Below are 14,730 nucleotides of genomic sequence, written 5' to 3'. Positions count from 1 at the left end.
GAACTCACAAACTGTGACAACCAGACCTGAGCCAAAATAAAGGGGCGGACACTCAACCAAATGAGCCACCTAAGCACCCCTTGCTTTTGTTTTTGTTTAAAGATTTTGTTTTTAAGTAATCTTCATACTCAACATAGGGCTTGAACTTACAACCCGGAGATCAAGAGTCTCACGCTCTACTGACTAGGCCAGCCAGGCATCCCAAGAATGGTGTTTTTAAGATACAGCCTTTTCCTGAACACCTTTAAAATTTGACAGTGGCTCTCTCTGGTTTCATTCTGTTTCCAATAGGACATCATTACACTTATCCAGAAATCAACTGTTATGTGAAGGTTGAAGAAGAGCTATGTGTTACCAACAGGATACAATAGTATCCTAAATATTTTCTCTGATTTTAAGTCTATTCCAACTTAATGCTTTGAACTATGTTTGGTGTACTTAGGTTCAATATTTTTAATGTACTTATGAGGAACATTGGAGTTTTCTTGGAGGAAACCGAAAGTTTAACTCCTTCCCCCTTAGTAGTTCCTTTCTCATATCTAATAGAAATCAGTTTTTGTAAATATTTCATTGCCATCTAAAAACCAAATACCTTTTAACCAGATTTGAAATCAGGAAAAAACTAAAAACAGCCAAAAAGAAAGAAAAGAAAGAAAAAAAGAAAAAACAAGAAGAGGAGCAGGAAAAGAAAAAGCTGACACAGATTCAAGAATCTCAGGTAGGAAATTCAGTGGTTCTTGCTTACCCCAAAAATAAACCTCTGCTTTGAGTGTGTGTGTATGTAAAAGATGGTTTTATTTTTTTTAATGGTTTTATATAAATCAGCCTAGTTCAATTAGTGCAAGACTTGTCTTCATCTTATAGGTTCATTAATCTCTGGACATACCATTTCACCATTAGCTGTGCTGTTCAATTCCTCAGGAATTGTTTACTCAAGTCTGCGTTTGAAAAAGGAACTCACTGCTGGGTGCGCATCCCTTAAGGGAAAGTTGATAAATGTCCTGTCCCAGGTAGCCAGATTGGTTATGATGTTCACTCAGGTGTATGTCATCCTGGACTTGGTAATAAATGTAGCTGTGAAAATTAGTCATCTCTACATTCATCACAAAAAGCTTTGTTGACAGTGTCAAAAAAAAATATTAGCTGTGATCTAGGGCGTCCTTCCAGAAAGTGTTTATTCCTATAATTCTTAGGTTTTCTGATTCTCGGGCAGGTAAGACGGGGGCTGATTTCACTGCTCTATTCTCTTTTTCCACTAGGGGATGCTCTCTCCCCTTAAACAAGCTTCAGTTTCTAGAGCCAGTATAGATTCACATTGGAAAACGGAATGATTAATCGTTAGGTATAGAGAATGTTGTCATTAGCTATTAATAAAAAGAGCCATCCTACATATTTTTCCCTTCCCAGGTAACATCCCACAACAAGGAACGGCGTTCCAAACGGGATGAGAAACTAGATAAGAAATCTCAAGCCATGGAAGAGCTAAAAGCAGAGCGAGAAAAACGAAAGAACAGAACAGGTCAGTGGGGAAAATGTTGTAATGGCTACTTTGTGTCTCTCATTGTATGATTTGACTTTTTGGTGCCCATTTTTATGTCTCCCCCTTTTAGGACACCCCCCCTTTTTAGCTTTTTTTTTTTTTTTTTTTAATTTGAGAGAGAGAAAGAAAGAGAGAACCAGGGGGGGAGGGATAGAGAGAGGAGGACAGAAGATCCCAAGCAGAATCCCACTGACAACAGAGAGCTCAATGCTGGGCTCGAATTCACAAACCATGAGGTCAGGACCTGAGCAGGAGTTGGACACTTAACTGACTGAGCCACCTAGGCACCCCCTGTTTTAGCTTTTTATTATGGAAAATGCTGAACACATACAGAGAATAGTATAATGAACCTCCATGAACCCATCATCCAGCTTCAACAATCAACTCATCACCAATCTTGTTAAATCTATACTCCCCTCTTTTATTGGGTTATTTTGAAGTAAATCACAGCATTATTGTATTTCACCCATAAATATTTCCATATGTGGCTTTAAAAGATAAAGACTCTTAAGCATACTACAATATCCTTATCACATGTAAAAAATAGTAACAGTGACTCTCAGTATTCTCAATTATCTAGTCAGTGTTCAAATTTCTCAGTTGTTATATCATTAATACGAATTTGGTTGTTTGAATCAGGATCTTAAACAAAATCTACACATTGTGATTTGTGAATATGTCCCTGAAGTCACTTAATCTGTATAGATATTCCTATACATCTCTTTTTTTCCCCCTTGCAGCCTGTTTTGAAGAAACTAGGTCATTTGTTCTATAGTTTCTCAGATGTTGGGTACATCCCATCGATGGTATTAAATGCATTGCTCTAATCTCTTGAATTTCCTGTAATTTCTAGTTAGAAAACTGGACAAATTCAGACTTGCTCTGTGTCTGTTTTGTTTTTTGGGGGAAGGCTAAGTTTTAGGTGGTGCTACATTCTTCCATCAGGAGACACATAATATCTGATTGTGTCTCATTTTATGATATTACCAGCTCTATCACTTAGCTTTTACCACAATAATGTGAAATGAAAGACTATTCCAAACTCGTAAGTACTCATTTGCTCCTGCTCATGCATCTGCAGTTCAGGAGAGGGTTGCCTGATGTACAAGTTAGCCTGGATTGTCTCCAGGCTGCAGGTTGGGACCAGGTCTGTTATACCTATCTGTTTTTCCTCTGACCTCGGGTACATTTTTCTCATGATGATGATACCTAGGGCACATTCTTCTCATGGTGATGGCAGAAGTGTAATAGGGGCAGGCAGAAACATGAGATGCTTCTTAAGACCTTAGACTTGGAATTGGCAGGCACAGTGTCAGGTGTGTGCATGTTTTATTGGCCAAAGCATGTCACATGACCAGGCCCATCATTAATGGCTGGGAGGACTATCAAGACATATGGCAAAGGGCATGGGTACAGAGAAGAGTGAAGAATTGGAAATAGTCGTACATTCTTTCCCCACAGCCACTGATAATCATTACCTAGATGTTTTAATTCATTATGAGTTACAAAATAATGATATTCTAATCTGTTATTCTTTCTTCATTTATTGTCTTCTTTCTTCACTTACCTCTGTAAACTTCTCATCAGCTCTTTAGTTATCATCAGGTACATTTTGTATAGGAAAGGCAGAATAAATGGTTGATTTTTCTCCCCCTTTATTTACTAGTTTTCAACAGATTGAGATAGTACCTCAGCAACTTCCAGAGGTGACCAACGAGGTTTGTTTGCTTATTTTGAATATCCTTGTGAACTAATGGATTTAAACATACTTTTGTGTATTTTAATCCATTGCAAGTATTATGTATTCTCAAATTGTCCCATCTTAGGGTCACCTGGGTGGCTCAGTAGGCTGAGCGTCCGACTCTTGATTTCAGCTAAGATCATGATCCCAGGGTTGTGGAATCAAGCCCCACGTCGGGCTCCATGCTCAGCATAAGATTCTCTCTCTGTCTCTCTCTCTCCCTCCCTCTCCCTCCTCCTCTCCCTCCTCTCCCTCCTCTCCCTCCTCTCCCCCACTCATGCTCCTCATGAGTGCTCATGCTACTGGGTTGGTGGTGATTTCTAAGCCTTTTCAGTACACAGGGGTTGGATCTTTTTTAAAAGATAAATTTTATCCTTGTGAGCTTCATACTGATAAGTCCATTTCAGAATCAGAAAGCAGAAGTTTGTTTTGTTTTGTTTATAACTGTGTTATTGAGATACAACAAAGGTGGTATACTGTTTACTCATTTAAAGTGTACCAGGCAGTGGCTTTTAGTATATTCACAGAGCTGTGCTATAAAACTCCATAAACTTTACAATGTTTCATTACCCCAAAAAGAGACCTCGTATCCTTTAGCCATCACCACCCCCAGACCTATCACTCCCCAGTCTTAGTCAACCTGTAATTGGCTTTCTGTCTCTGTAGAGTTGCCTATTCTGGACATTTCATATAATTAGAATCCTATGACATACAGTCTTTTGTGTCTGGCTTTTTTCACTTGGCATAATTTTTTCCAGATTTATTCATGTTGTAATATACATTGATTCATTAATGAATATATGCATTTTGTTTATCCATTCACCTGTTGGTGAACATTTGGGTTCTTTCCACTTTTTGACTATTAAGGATAATGCTTCTGTAAGCACTTGAGTATAAGTCATTGGGTAGACATATGTTTTCATTTCTCTTGGGTATTTACTTACGAGTAGAATTGTTGAAGCATATGGTAGCTCTGTGTTTGAGAAGCTGCCAGACTCTTTTCCAAAGAGGCTTCACCATTTTGCATTCCCACCAGCAATGTATAAAGGTTCTACTTTTTCCACATCTTTACCAGGACTTGATTGTCTTTCTGAATATAGCCATCTTAGTGGGTATAAAGTGGTATTTCAGGGGCACCTGGGTGGCTCAGTCAGCTAAGCGTCTGATTTCAGCTCAGGTCATAATGTCGATGTTTGTGAGTTCGAGCCCCACGTCAGGCTCTGTGCTGACAGCTCATAGCCTGGAGCCTGCTTTGAATTCTGTGTCTCCCTCTCTCACTGCCTTCCCCAGCTCGCTCTCTCTCTCTTCCTCTCAAAAATAAATAAACATTAAAAAAATTTCTTGGGGGTGCCTGTGTGGCTCAGTTGGTTGAGCATCCGACTTTGTCTCAGGTCATGATCTCACAGCTTGTGAGTTCATGTGTCGGGCGTGGAGCCTGCTTCGGATTCTGTGTCTCCCTCTCTCTTTCTCTGCCCCTTCCCCACTCGCATTCAGTCTCTCTGTCTCTCAAAAATAAATAAAACAAAAAAAATTTTTTTTAATTTTTTTAATAAAAATAAAAAATGTGTGGGGGCGCCTGGGTGGCGCAGTCGGTTAGGCGTCCGACTTCAGCCAGGTCACGATCTCGCGGTCCGTGAGTTCGAGCCCCGCGTCAGGCTCTGGGCTGATGGCTCGGAGCCTGGAGCCTGTTTCCGATTCTGTGTCTCCCTCTCTCTGCCCCTCCCCCGTTCATGCTCTGTCTCTCTCTGTCCCAAAAATAAATAAAAAACGTTGAAAAAAAAAAATTTAAAAAAATAAAAAATGTGTGTTTCATTGTGGTTTTGATTTGCATTTTCGTAATGATTAGTGCTGTTGAGCATCTTTTCATGCACTTATTGACCATTAGGGTATCTTTTTTTGATAAAGTGTCTGTTCAAGTCCTTCATCCATTTTTTGTTTCATTTTGTTTAGAGCTTGGGCATGGGGGAGAGGCAAAGAGAATCCCAAGCAGGGTCCATGTCCAGGGCTCCATCTCACAACCTGTGAGATCATGACCTGAGCCAAAAACAAGAGTTAGATGCTTAACCCACTGAGCCACCTAGGCACCCTTTTTGCCCATTTTTTAATCAAGTTCTTAGTTTTTTGTTGTAAGTTTTTCAAATGTTTTGAACATTAATCCCTTATCAGATGTATGATTTGCAAATATTTTCTTCCATTCTTTAGGTTTCTTTTCACTCTTTTTTTTTTTTTAATTTTTTAATGTTTATTTATTTTTGAGACAGAGAGAGACAGAGCATGAATGGGGGAGGGGCAGAGAGAGAGGGAGACACCGAATCCGAAGCAGGCTCCAGGCTCTGAGCTGTCAGCACAGAGCGCGACACGGGGCTCGAACTCAAGGACCGTGAGATCATGACCTGAGCCGAAGTCGGACACTTAACCGACTAAGCCACCCAGGCGCCATGGTTTCTTTTTATTCTTGATGGTATCCTTAAGTGGATACAGTTTTTAATTTTGATGAAGTATAATTTATCTTAAATTGTTTTCTTTTGTTGCTTGTGTTTTTGGTGTCATATCTAAGAAATCATTGCCGAATCCAAGGTCATGAAGCTTTCCCCTATGCTTTCTTCTAAATTTTATAGTTTTAGTTCTTACATTTACCTTTGATTCACATATGGTGTAAAGTAAGGATCTAACTTCATTTTCTTTTCTTTCTGTTTTGTTTTTTTAGTTTTTTTGCACATGGTATATCCAATTTTCCCAGCACCACTTTTCAAAAAGTATCAACCCCATTCAGTGGTTTTGACACCCTTGTCATAAATCACTTGACCATATATGCAAGGTTTTCTTTCTGGGCTATTTCATTGATCTATATGTCTGTCTTTTGAATGCATTTTAAAATTACCTGTTACATGGGGCGCCTGGGTGGCTCAGTCGGTTAAGCGTCCGACTTCAGCTCAGGTCACGATCTCATGGTCCGTGAGTTCGAGCCCCGCGTCGGGCTCTGGGCTGATGGCTCAGAGCCTGGAGCCTGCTTCTGATTCTGTGTCTCCCTCTCTCTCTGCCCCTCCCCTGTTCATGCTCTGTCGTTCTCTGTCTCAAAAATAAATAAACGTTAAAAAAAAAAATTAAAAAGAAAAAATTTAAAAAAATTTAAAAAAAAATAAAGTTACCTGTTACAGTTCCTATTTGTGTGATTGTGCTATCAGTTGAATACTGTATTTCATTTTGCTCGTGATATGTAGAGGTAACTTTTTATTATTATTTTGTTCCATGATTACATGAAATACAAGGTTCTAGGGGCACCTATCTGGCTCAGTCAGTAGAGCATGGCTCTTGATCTCAGGGTTGTGAGTTCCTGCTCCACGTTGGGTGTAGAGCTTACTTTAAAAAAAAAAAAAAAAGTGGGAGGTGCCTGGGTGGCTCAGTTGGTTGAGCGTCCTACTCTTTTTTTTTTTTCAACTTTTTTTTTTGGGGGGGGGGGACAGAGAGAGACAGAGCATGAACAGGGGAGGGGCAGAGAGAGAGGGAGACACAGAATCGGAAACAGGCTCCAGGCTCCGAGCCATCAGCCCAGAGCCTGACGTGGGGCTCGAACTCACGAACCGTGAGATTGTGACCTGAGCTGAAGTCGGACGCTCAACCGACTGAGCCACCCAGGCGCCCCAACGTTTATTTATTTTTGAGACAGAGCATGAACGGAGGAGGGTCAGAGAGAGAGGGAGACACAGAATCTGAAACAGGCTCCAGGCTCTGAGCCGTCAGCACAGAGCCCGACGCGGGGCTCGAACTCACATACTGCGAGATCGTGACCTGAGCCGAAGTCAGACGCTTAACCGACTGAGCCACCCCGGCGCCCCGAAAAGTTAATTTTTAAAGCTGTTTTGGTGTTCAGTAATAGTAATTAAGGGTAGTTCTTCTCATTCAGAAAAATTTCAGCTAGAAAAAATTGCAGTAAAGCTTTACCACTGCTAAGCCTGCCAACTTCTTAATGGTAAGGCAATTGGGATATTCATCTTCTATTTCTGACAAAAATTCATGGAATAAAGGACAGTTAAGTCCATGAGAACAAAGTTAACTGTTTTCCTCACCAGCGTTAACTATTGATACTACTGGTTGAGTAACACGTGATAGGTGTTTTCTGCAGACTGTTTTCTGGTGAATATTGCAGTGAATAACTGTAGGCTTTAAACGCCCTAAATTTTCATGAGCTTTGTAAATTTGTCCAGTTAAGACTTTTCTCTGCCCACATGTATTTTTACCACCATCAGTTGTAATTCATCTTAGCTGATTCTATTTCAGGTTGTACTGAATTAGTGTTGTCCCAGAATCTTTGAAAAAAATTTTTTTTTAATTTTTTTTTTAATGTTTTTTATTTATTTTTGGGACAGAGAGAGACAGAGCATGAACGGGGGAGGGGCAGAGAGAGAGGGAGACACAGAATCGGAAACAGGCTCCAGACTCTGAGCTGTCAGCCCAGAGCCTGACGCGGGGCTCGAACTCACGGACCGCGAGATCGTGACCTGGCTGAAGTCGGACGCTTAACCGACTGCGCCACCCAGGCGCCCCTGAGCGTCCTACTCTTGATTTCTCCTCAGGTCATGATCCCAGGGTCATGGGATTGAGTCCCACTTCGGACTCCACACTAAGTATGGAGCCTGCTTAAGATCCTCTCTCTCTCTCTCTGTCCCACTTCCCACTCACGTGCATGCTATCTCTCTAAAAAAAAATTGAAAAAAGGAAAGAAATACAAGGTTCCAAATCAAGGCGTCAGAGCTACTAAACAAGGTATATTCAAAGAAGTTTAACATCTATACCTTTCTGTTTCACCCTTGGCCTCCCTTCTGTAACAGGCAACCACTTAAAAAAATTTTTTTACATTCTTCCTTTTTTTTTTTTTTTTAAATAAAAGAACACAGATTCACCTTCCATCTTAAGTTAATGGTAGCTCACCATACATACTTTCCTCTACCTTGCTCTTTTCACTTAACTATAGATCTTAGAGGTTATTCCTTAGTTTTTATGTCACATGGTGTTTGGTAGACTACCTGTTTTGTTTTGTTTTGTTTTGTTTTTGAAAGTTCTTTTCCTTCTGTTTCAGGTCACTTTTCTTTTTTTCATGTTTTATTGATTTTTTGAGAGAGTGAGTACAAGCGGGGAGGGGCAGAGAGAGGGAGAGAGAGGAGGACAGAGCATCCTCAGCAGGCCCAGAGCCCAACTTGGGGCTCGAACTCACAAAATGTGAGATCGTGACCTGAACTGAAGTCAGATACTCAACCGACTGAGCCACCCAGGTGCCCTGTTTTGCTTTTTTCAAGTTTTATTTCAGTAATCTCTGCACCCAACATGGGGCTCAAACGAATGACCCTGAGAACAAGAGTCTCATGCTCCTCTGACTGAGCCAGCCAGGCACCCCTAGACTACCTATTTTTATAAATAGAATTTTATTAGAAAGCAGCAGTGCCCATTTGTTTCATAATTGTTTGTAGCTGCTTTTTTTTTTTTTTTAATGTTCGTTTATTTTTGAGAGACAGCGTTCAAACGAGGGAGGGGCAGAGAGAGAAGGAGATAGAAAGAAGACTTGAAGCAGGCTCTGGGCTGACAACAGTGAGCCCAGTGCAGGGCTGTAACTCAAACCATGAGATCACAACCTGAGCTGAAGTTGGTGCTCAACTGACTGAACCACCCAGGCACTCCGTCTGTAGCTGGTTTTTATCTACAGCTGCAAAGTTGAGTAGTTGAAATAGTGACCACATGAAGCACAAACCTAAAGTATCTGCTGTCTGCCCCTCCAAAAAATATTTTCTGACTCAGGATTTAGTGTGATGGCTTGTTCCTTTTTTATAGCTGCATAGTGGTCCATTTGGGTGGCTGTACTAGAGGTGATTCAGCCATTCCCCTGTGCAGACATTTGGGTTGTTACAAAAGACCACTTTAAATTGAAAGTAAAGTTTTTCTCCAAGACCCTCTAAAGACATCATAAAATTTTTCCCCATCTTTCTTGCCCGTCTTCAGGTGTCTTGAGTGTAATAACAGACACCTGTGCATAGAGTTGGTGACGCTTTCTGCCCACTTAGCAACAAGCATCCAGCCCCTTTTTTTGTCTGTTGAGGCTTGTGCCTGAATGATTTAACTCTAGTTTAACTCGCCTCTGTATATAACCCAAGTAATCACAGTGCAATCCACAGAGGACAGGGCTCCATGTCCCAGTTCTTTTTCAGGGATGAAAGATGTTTCAGTTTCTTATTGAGAGAACATGGGTAAACATTTCCCCTTTGATTTTAGCCGAGCTCCTCGCTAAAAAACAGCCATTAAAAACCAGTGAGGTGTACTCTGATGATGAGGAAGAGGAAGAGGATGACAAGTCCAGTGAAAAGTCAGACCGCTCATCCAGAACATCGTCATCTGATGAAGAAGAGGAGTAAGCTGTGTATATTTTGGTCTAGTAGTCAGGATTAGGTGGGTTCTTTGGGAAGAAGCTTAGTGTAGTTTCCAAAATCGTCTTGTTTGGATGGTGAACTTTGATTTGGTTTAGCACCTTCAATTGCAGAGCTGAGTTCCCCAAAAAATATGCTCCTGCCTTTGGCTCTTAGCTAACTGCACCCCTGGACATTTTGTCTGGGCCTGGCAGGTAGGAACTGACTTCATGTCATCCTCAGACCGTCTTGGAGCTTCCATTTGTTTTCTTACTCTGATAGGTTATCTGGGATGACCACGTCATTGAAGACAGTTCACAGTACCATTAGGAACAGGATTCTATTACCACTCTTTCCTGTTGCTTCATTTATTTCTTCGGTGGTTAATCACATGTACCTTGGTCAAGTCAAGTCTTAAGAAACTGGTAGTATTTATGTATCTTGATCTGTTTTTATGAGGAACACTTTTCTCAGTGTCCTTTATTCCTCACAGGAAAGAAGAGATCCCTCCCAAATCACAACCCGTCTCCTTACCCGAGGAATTGAATCGGGTTCGATTATCACGGCATAAGCTGGAACGTTGGTGTCACATGCCCTTCTTTGCTAAAACTGTCACAGGATGTTTTGTACGGATCGGCATTGGAAACCACAACAGCAAACCAGTTTACCGGGTTGGTGTTTCTTTCCTGGACAATTGTCCGTGTTTTAAATATAATGATTCTCAACTGGAATAGGAGCTGCTGAATGACACAGATCTGTCACTTTTCTGCCACCATTTGATGGGAAAATAGACTCTAATTGAGACACCCATAGAATAATGACAGTCTGAGGTGACCAGAGATCCTTCATGAACTATTGACGGTCTTTGGAGCCCAAGGGTGGGGGGGGTTTGGATTTAGAATAATTTTCTTTCCCTTCCATATAAAAGCAAGAAGGGAAACAGCAAGAAGGGAGTATTCATTGGTTGTTACATAATCTGGAAGCTTTGTTCATTTGAAAAATAAATGAAAAATTTCCATGTTACATACCAAGAGACTTCTGAAACAGAATTATATTGAGGTTTAAAAACAAAAACACAAAAAAACCACCCTCTGACCTAATAGAGGTGGTTTTGTGAGTTCTGGCACTGCTTCTGTGATCTGGATGGCTGGAACATAGCTGTTTGATGTTTTTTTCTTTTTGTTTTTGTTTGTTTTATCCTGGGTTGTATGGTTTTAATATGTGTTTACCTCCTTCTGTGAGGACCAGCAGCCATGCCACATCCCGGAAAGCTTGACAAACAGAAACTGACCTCCATGGTCTTCATGTTTGATTGATAACACTGACCTCTGAAGTCCCAAGTGTATCCCCTTAGTAAGGGAGGACTGGGTCAGAGGAGAAGCTCCTAATGGGCCCTGCCAGGCTAACCACCTCCTCTCCTGGCGCTCACTCACTCTGTGCGTGGGGTGCCTGGTGCTTGGCCATCTGGGTTGTAAACCTGAGGAAGGTGCCCAGAACGTCTGGCAGCTGTGGGCTCCTCTTAGTGCAGGGTCACTCTTTGTAGTTAGGTCAGGAGAGCCAGAGAGAGTGGTGTGGAGAGCTCTGAAAGAGTCTGTTTTTAACTGGTGTCTCCGTCCTTTCACTTAGGTGGCTGAGATCACGGGTGTTGTGGAAACTGCCAAGGTCTACCAGCTTGGTGGCACCAGAACAAACAAAGGGCTACAGCTACGGTAGGGGAGGTGCGGCGGTGGCAGCCTCTGCACAGGCACTGCCTGTTGGAGCTGTTGTTCTCTCCCAGTGTGACGTTTCTTGTTACAGTAAATTTCTGTTGTGCCCAGTGGGGACTTAGAGGGGAAACTTATATTCTGCCTTTGCCCGTAAGGAAAGGTAGGGTGTCTCCCTCTCACAGGGGAGATCCAGGACAAGACGTGATGGGACGTAGAGAAGGAAAATGTCAAGCTCCCCTCATCCCAGAGCCCTGCAGGCATTTCCTTGGTGACCGTGGTCAGGAGGCTTGCTTCTATTTCTGGCTGTCACTAACCTCATCTTCTGACAAGTCAAGCCACCTTTCAGGACTTCGTTTCTCTTCAGTAACATATTTGCTGAGTGCTTGCTATCCGCCACTGTTCTGGGCATCAGGATAGAGGCAGAAACAAAGTAAAAACATGAAAATCCCTGCCCTCTTAGAGCCTGAAAATTCTAGAGACCCTATATGAAAAGGAATAGAAGTAGTTTGCCAGGATCACTGAAAATAACAGATAATAGACCCAGCTGTAGCATGGCCTAATTTGGTCTCTGTGGTCTCCATTCTCTTCTCCTGGCACTGTCATCTTTCCTGGTCTTCTTGAAAAGGGCCAGTTGGGGGGCACCTGAGCAGCTCAGTCGGGTAAGTATCGGACTTCAGCTGAGGTCATGATCTTAGAATTTGTGAGTTCGAGCCCCGTGTTGGTCTCTGTGCTGACAGCTCAGAGCCTGGAGCCTGCTTCAGATTCTGTGTCTCCCTCTCTCTCTGCCTCTCCCCCACTCTCACTCTGTCTCTCTCTCTCTCTCTCAAAAAAAATAAATAAGTAAACATTAAAAAAAAATTTTTTTTAAAGCAGTTTCTTTCTAAGGAATGAAATTTCCTTGTCATTCAAATATCTACATAGTATTTCATATTCTCGCTGCCAGTTGATTGTAACATTTTATTATAAATGGACTTTTGAAGCACTAGCCAAGTCGTTTTGTTGTTGTTGGTTTTTTTTCCAGTGGTAGCTGTGATTCTTTATCCTGGCTGCCCATTAAACAGCCTGGGAGGTATTGTTTGTTTAATTTCATTGCCTGGTTCCTACTCCCAGAGATTCTGATTCAGTTGAGCTAGAGTGATGCTTTGGCATTAGAGTTTTTAGATCTTCCTAGATGATTAGATGATTGGAATTTCTAGATCTTCCTAGATGATTCTAAAGGGCAGATAGGATTGAGAACCACAGAGATAGGTGGTTCACAGTCTGGTAGGGTTGTTTTGCTGGTACTGCAGTTAACATACCCATTCTTGGAGATGCTTTCTCTTTTTTCTGTAGGCATGGCAATGACCAACGAGTGTTCCGCCTAGAGTTTGTCTCAAACCAGGAATTCACTGAAAGTGAATTCATGAAGTGGAAAGAGGCGGTAAGTGGATAGATAGCACCTACCAATTGTTCATGAAGACCCTGAGAAAGTCTCTAAAATCCCTTAATAAGCTTTTAATCATGTTTTGGTCTAGATGTTCTCTGCTGGCATGCAGTTGCCCACTCTAGATGAAATCAATAAGAAGGAATTGTCTATTAAAGAAGCTCTTAATTATAAATTCAATGATCAGGACATTGAAGAGGTAAGAAACCTGGTACCCCAGAGATTGGAGGTTCAGTAAGAACCAGTGTTAGAGAAGATCATGACTTTCTTTTCTTTCCCTATATCTTGATATGTTTAACTCTGCGTAAGGATTGAATAAGGATGAGAGAATATTGATATTACTACTTTATTTATAATTCATTAAGATTTTCTCTATACGCTCTCATTTGAAATCCTAGAGTAAAGACGTGTATTTAGAGTTCAAGGATCTGTTTTCTGCTAGGCTTGGTCCTTCATGAGTTTCCTTTCTCTAAAACATTTTGGTAAAATTCTTTGATCTCTGTTCTCTTGGACAGTGGCTAGCCTTACAGTACCAGGTCCCTGGGCTGCTGCTGTTTATTGGTGCATGTTCCTTCAGACTGTCCCAGAAGAATCTCCGTGACCCTGGAAGCAGCATAGTATCCCTTGGAATGAACTCGCTTTCTCTCTCTGGGGCATGACACTGCTGTAGGAAGAGCAGCCCCCTCTTAACTAGCTGTTTGCCTCCAAAATGGGCTCATTTAGCCTGTCTACAAAACTAGTTTAGGAATACCTCACTGCTGGTATCTCCTCTCTGGTACAGATTGTAAAAGAGAAAGAAAGGTTCAGGAAAGCTCCACCCAACTATGCTATGAAGAAGACTCAGCTGCTAAAGGAAAAGGTGAGGACTTGCATTTGAACCTCTTTCCTCATCCTGAAAGGTGTAGAAATCAGACTTGTGTGTCCTCTGCTAAGTTAGTGGTGGCAAGATGGGGGGGAAATGCTGGGCTCCAGCATAAGCAACACAGGGCTTTCCAGGCAGTGAGGCAGCATCCCTTGGCCATTTTCCTTTCTATAAATTGAAATTGATTGTGTCTGTTCTGTTCCCCTTACTTTCTAGAAAGTCACTTTAGTTTCGTGTGTAATAAGACAGAACCCAGGGTAATATGAGCACTGGGTCTGAACAAATGATACTGCCAAACCCAGCTGAGGTGGGTGGCTTTCCATTCTTCACATCACGATGGGGTGAGCCTTGTTAGGGTGAGTCAGCCCCATGGGGCCTGGGTTCCAAGGTTAATGTTAGATATCGCTGCAACCGGGGGCCCAGAGCCAGATAGCTATATGACAAGGTGTTACTACTGTAATAAGAATTATACCTTGCATTTGTAAAGTTTGTTTTCAGCGTTCTTTCATATCTCCTGTCATTTGTTCACTGAGTGAACAAATGTCTTGCCTGTGCTGAAAGTAAGGGGATACTTGTTACAGAGCCAGTCATAGCCAAAAACTCTTGGCTATGTCTTGCCTGTGCTGAAAGTAAGGGGATACTTGTTACAGAGCCAGTCATAGCCAAAAACTCACACTTCTCTCTTGTGCAGGCCATGGCTGAGGACCTGGGGGATCAGGACAAGGCCAAACAAATCCAAGACCAGCTGAATGAGCTAGAGGAACGGGCAGAGGCCCTGGACCGCCAGCGGACCAAGAACATATCTGCCATCAGGTGTGTTACAGATCTGTTTTTGGTTGGGCTCCTATCCTGGACCCACAGACCTTGCCACAGTTATCAGGTGAGCCCGTGGCCTTGCACATGCTGTGCTTGCACTGGCTGCATGAGGCTCTGGGGTCAGGGGTCAGGGCTCAGTGGTTCCCTCCCTCCTTCCCCAGCCGACTGACTCACCCTTTTACTCACCCACAGTTACATCAACCAGCGGAACCGGGAGTGGAACATCGTAGAGTCTGAGAAGGCCCTTGTG

General features: G+C 42.2%; 1 protein-coding gene across 1 annotated transcript in view; it reads left to right on the top strand.

Moving 5' to 3' along the window:
* RTF1 (RTF1 homolog, Paf1/RNA polymerase II complex component) overlaps positions 1 to 14,730 on the top strand; it is a 53,109-nt gene that overhangs the window by 33,808 nt on the left and 4,571 nt on the right. Inside the window, exons 5-14 of the mRNA XM_058738137.1 lie at positions 604 to 718; positions 1,408 to 1,519; positions 9,543 to 9,678; positions 10,167 to 10,344; positions 11,300 to 11,382; positions 12,712 to 12,799; positions 12,894 to 13,001; positions 13,584 to 13,661; positions 14,356 to 14,477; positions 14,673 to 14,730. Of these exons, the coding sequence (XP_058594120.1) occupies positions 604 to 718; positions 1,408 to 1,519; positions 9,543 to 9,678; positions 10,167 to 10,344; positions 11,300 to 11,382; positions 12,712 to 12,799; positions 12,894 to 13,001; positions 13,584 to 13,661; positions 14,356 to 14,477; positions 14,673 to 14,730 (1,078 nt within the window). The remainder of the gene's footprint in view (positions 1 to 603; positions 719 to 1,407; positions 1,520 to 9,542; positions 9,679 to 10,166; positions 10,345 to 11,299; positions 11,383 to 12,711; positions 12,800 to 12,893; positions 13,002 to 13,583; positions 13,662 to 14,355; positions 14,478 to 14,672) is intronic.

The sequence above is a fragment of the Neofelis nebulosa genome, chromosome 7, assembly GCF_028018385.1.
Source record: "Neofelis nebulosa isolate mNeoNeb1 chromosome 7, mNeoNeb1.pri, whole genome shotgun sequence".
NCBI classification, from domain to species: Eukaryota; Metazoa; Chordata; class Mammalia; order Carnivora; family Felidae; genus Neofelis; species Neofelis nebulosa.
The sequence above is the reverse complement of the archived record's forward strand: the minus strand, read 5'-3'. Positions and strand labels throughout refer to the sequence as shown.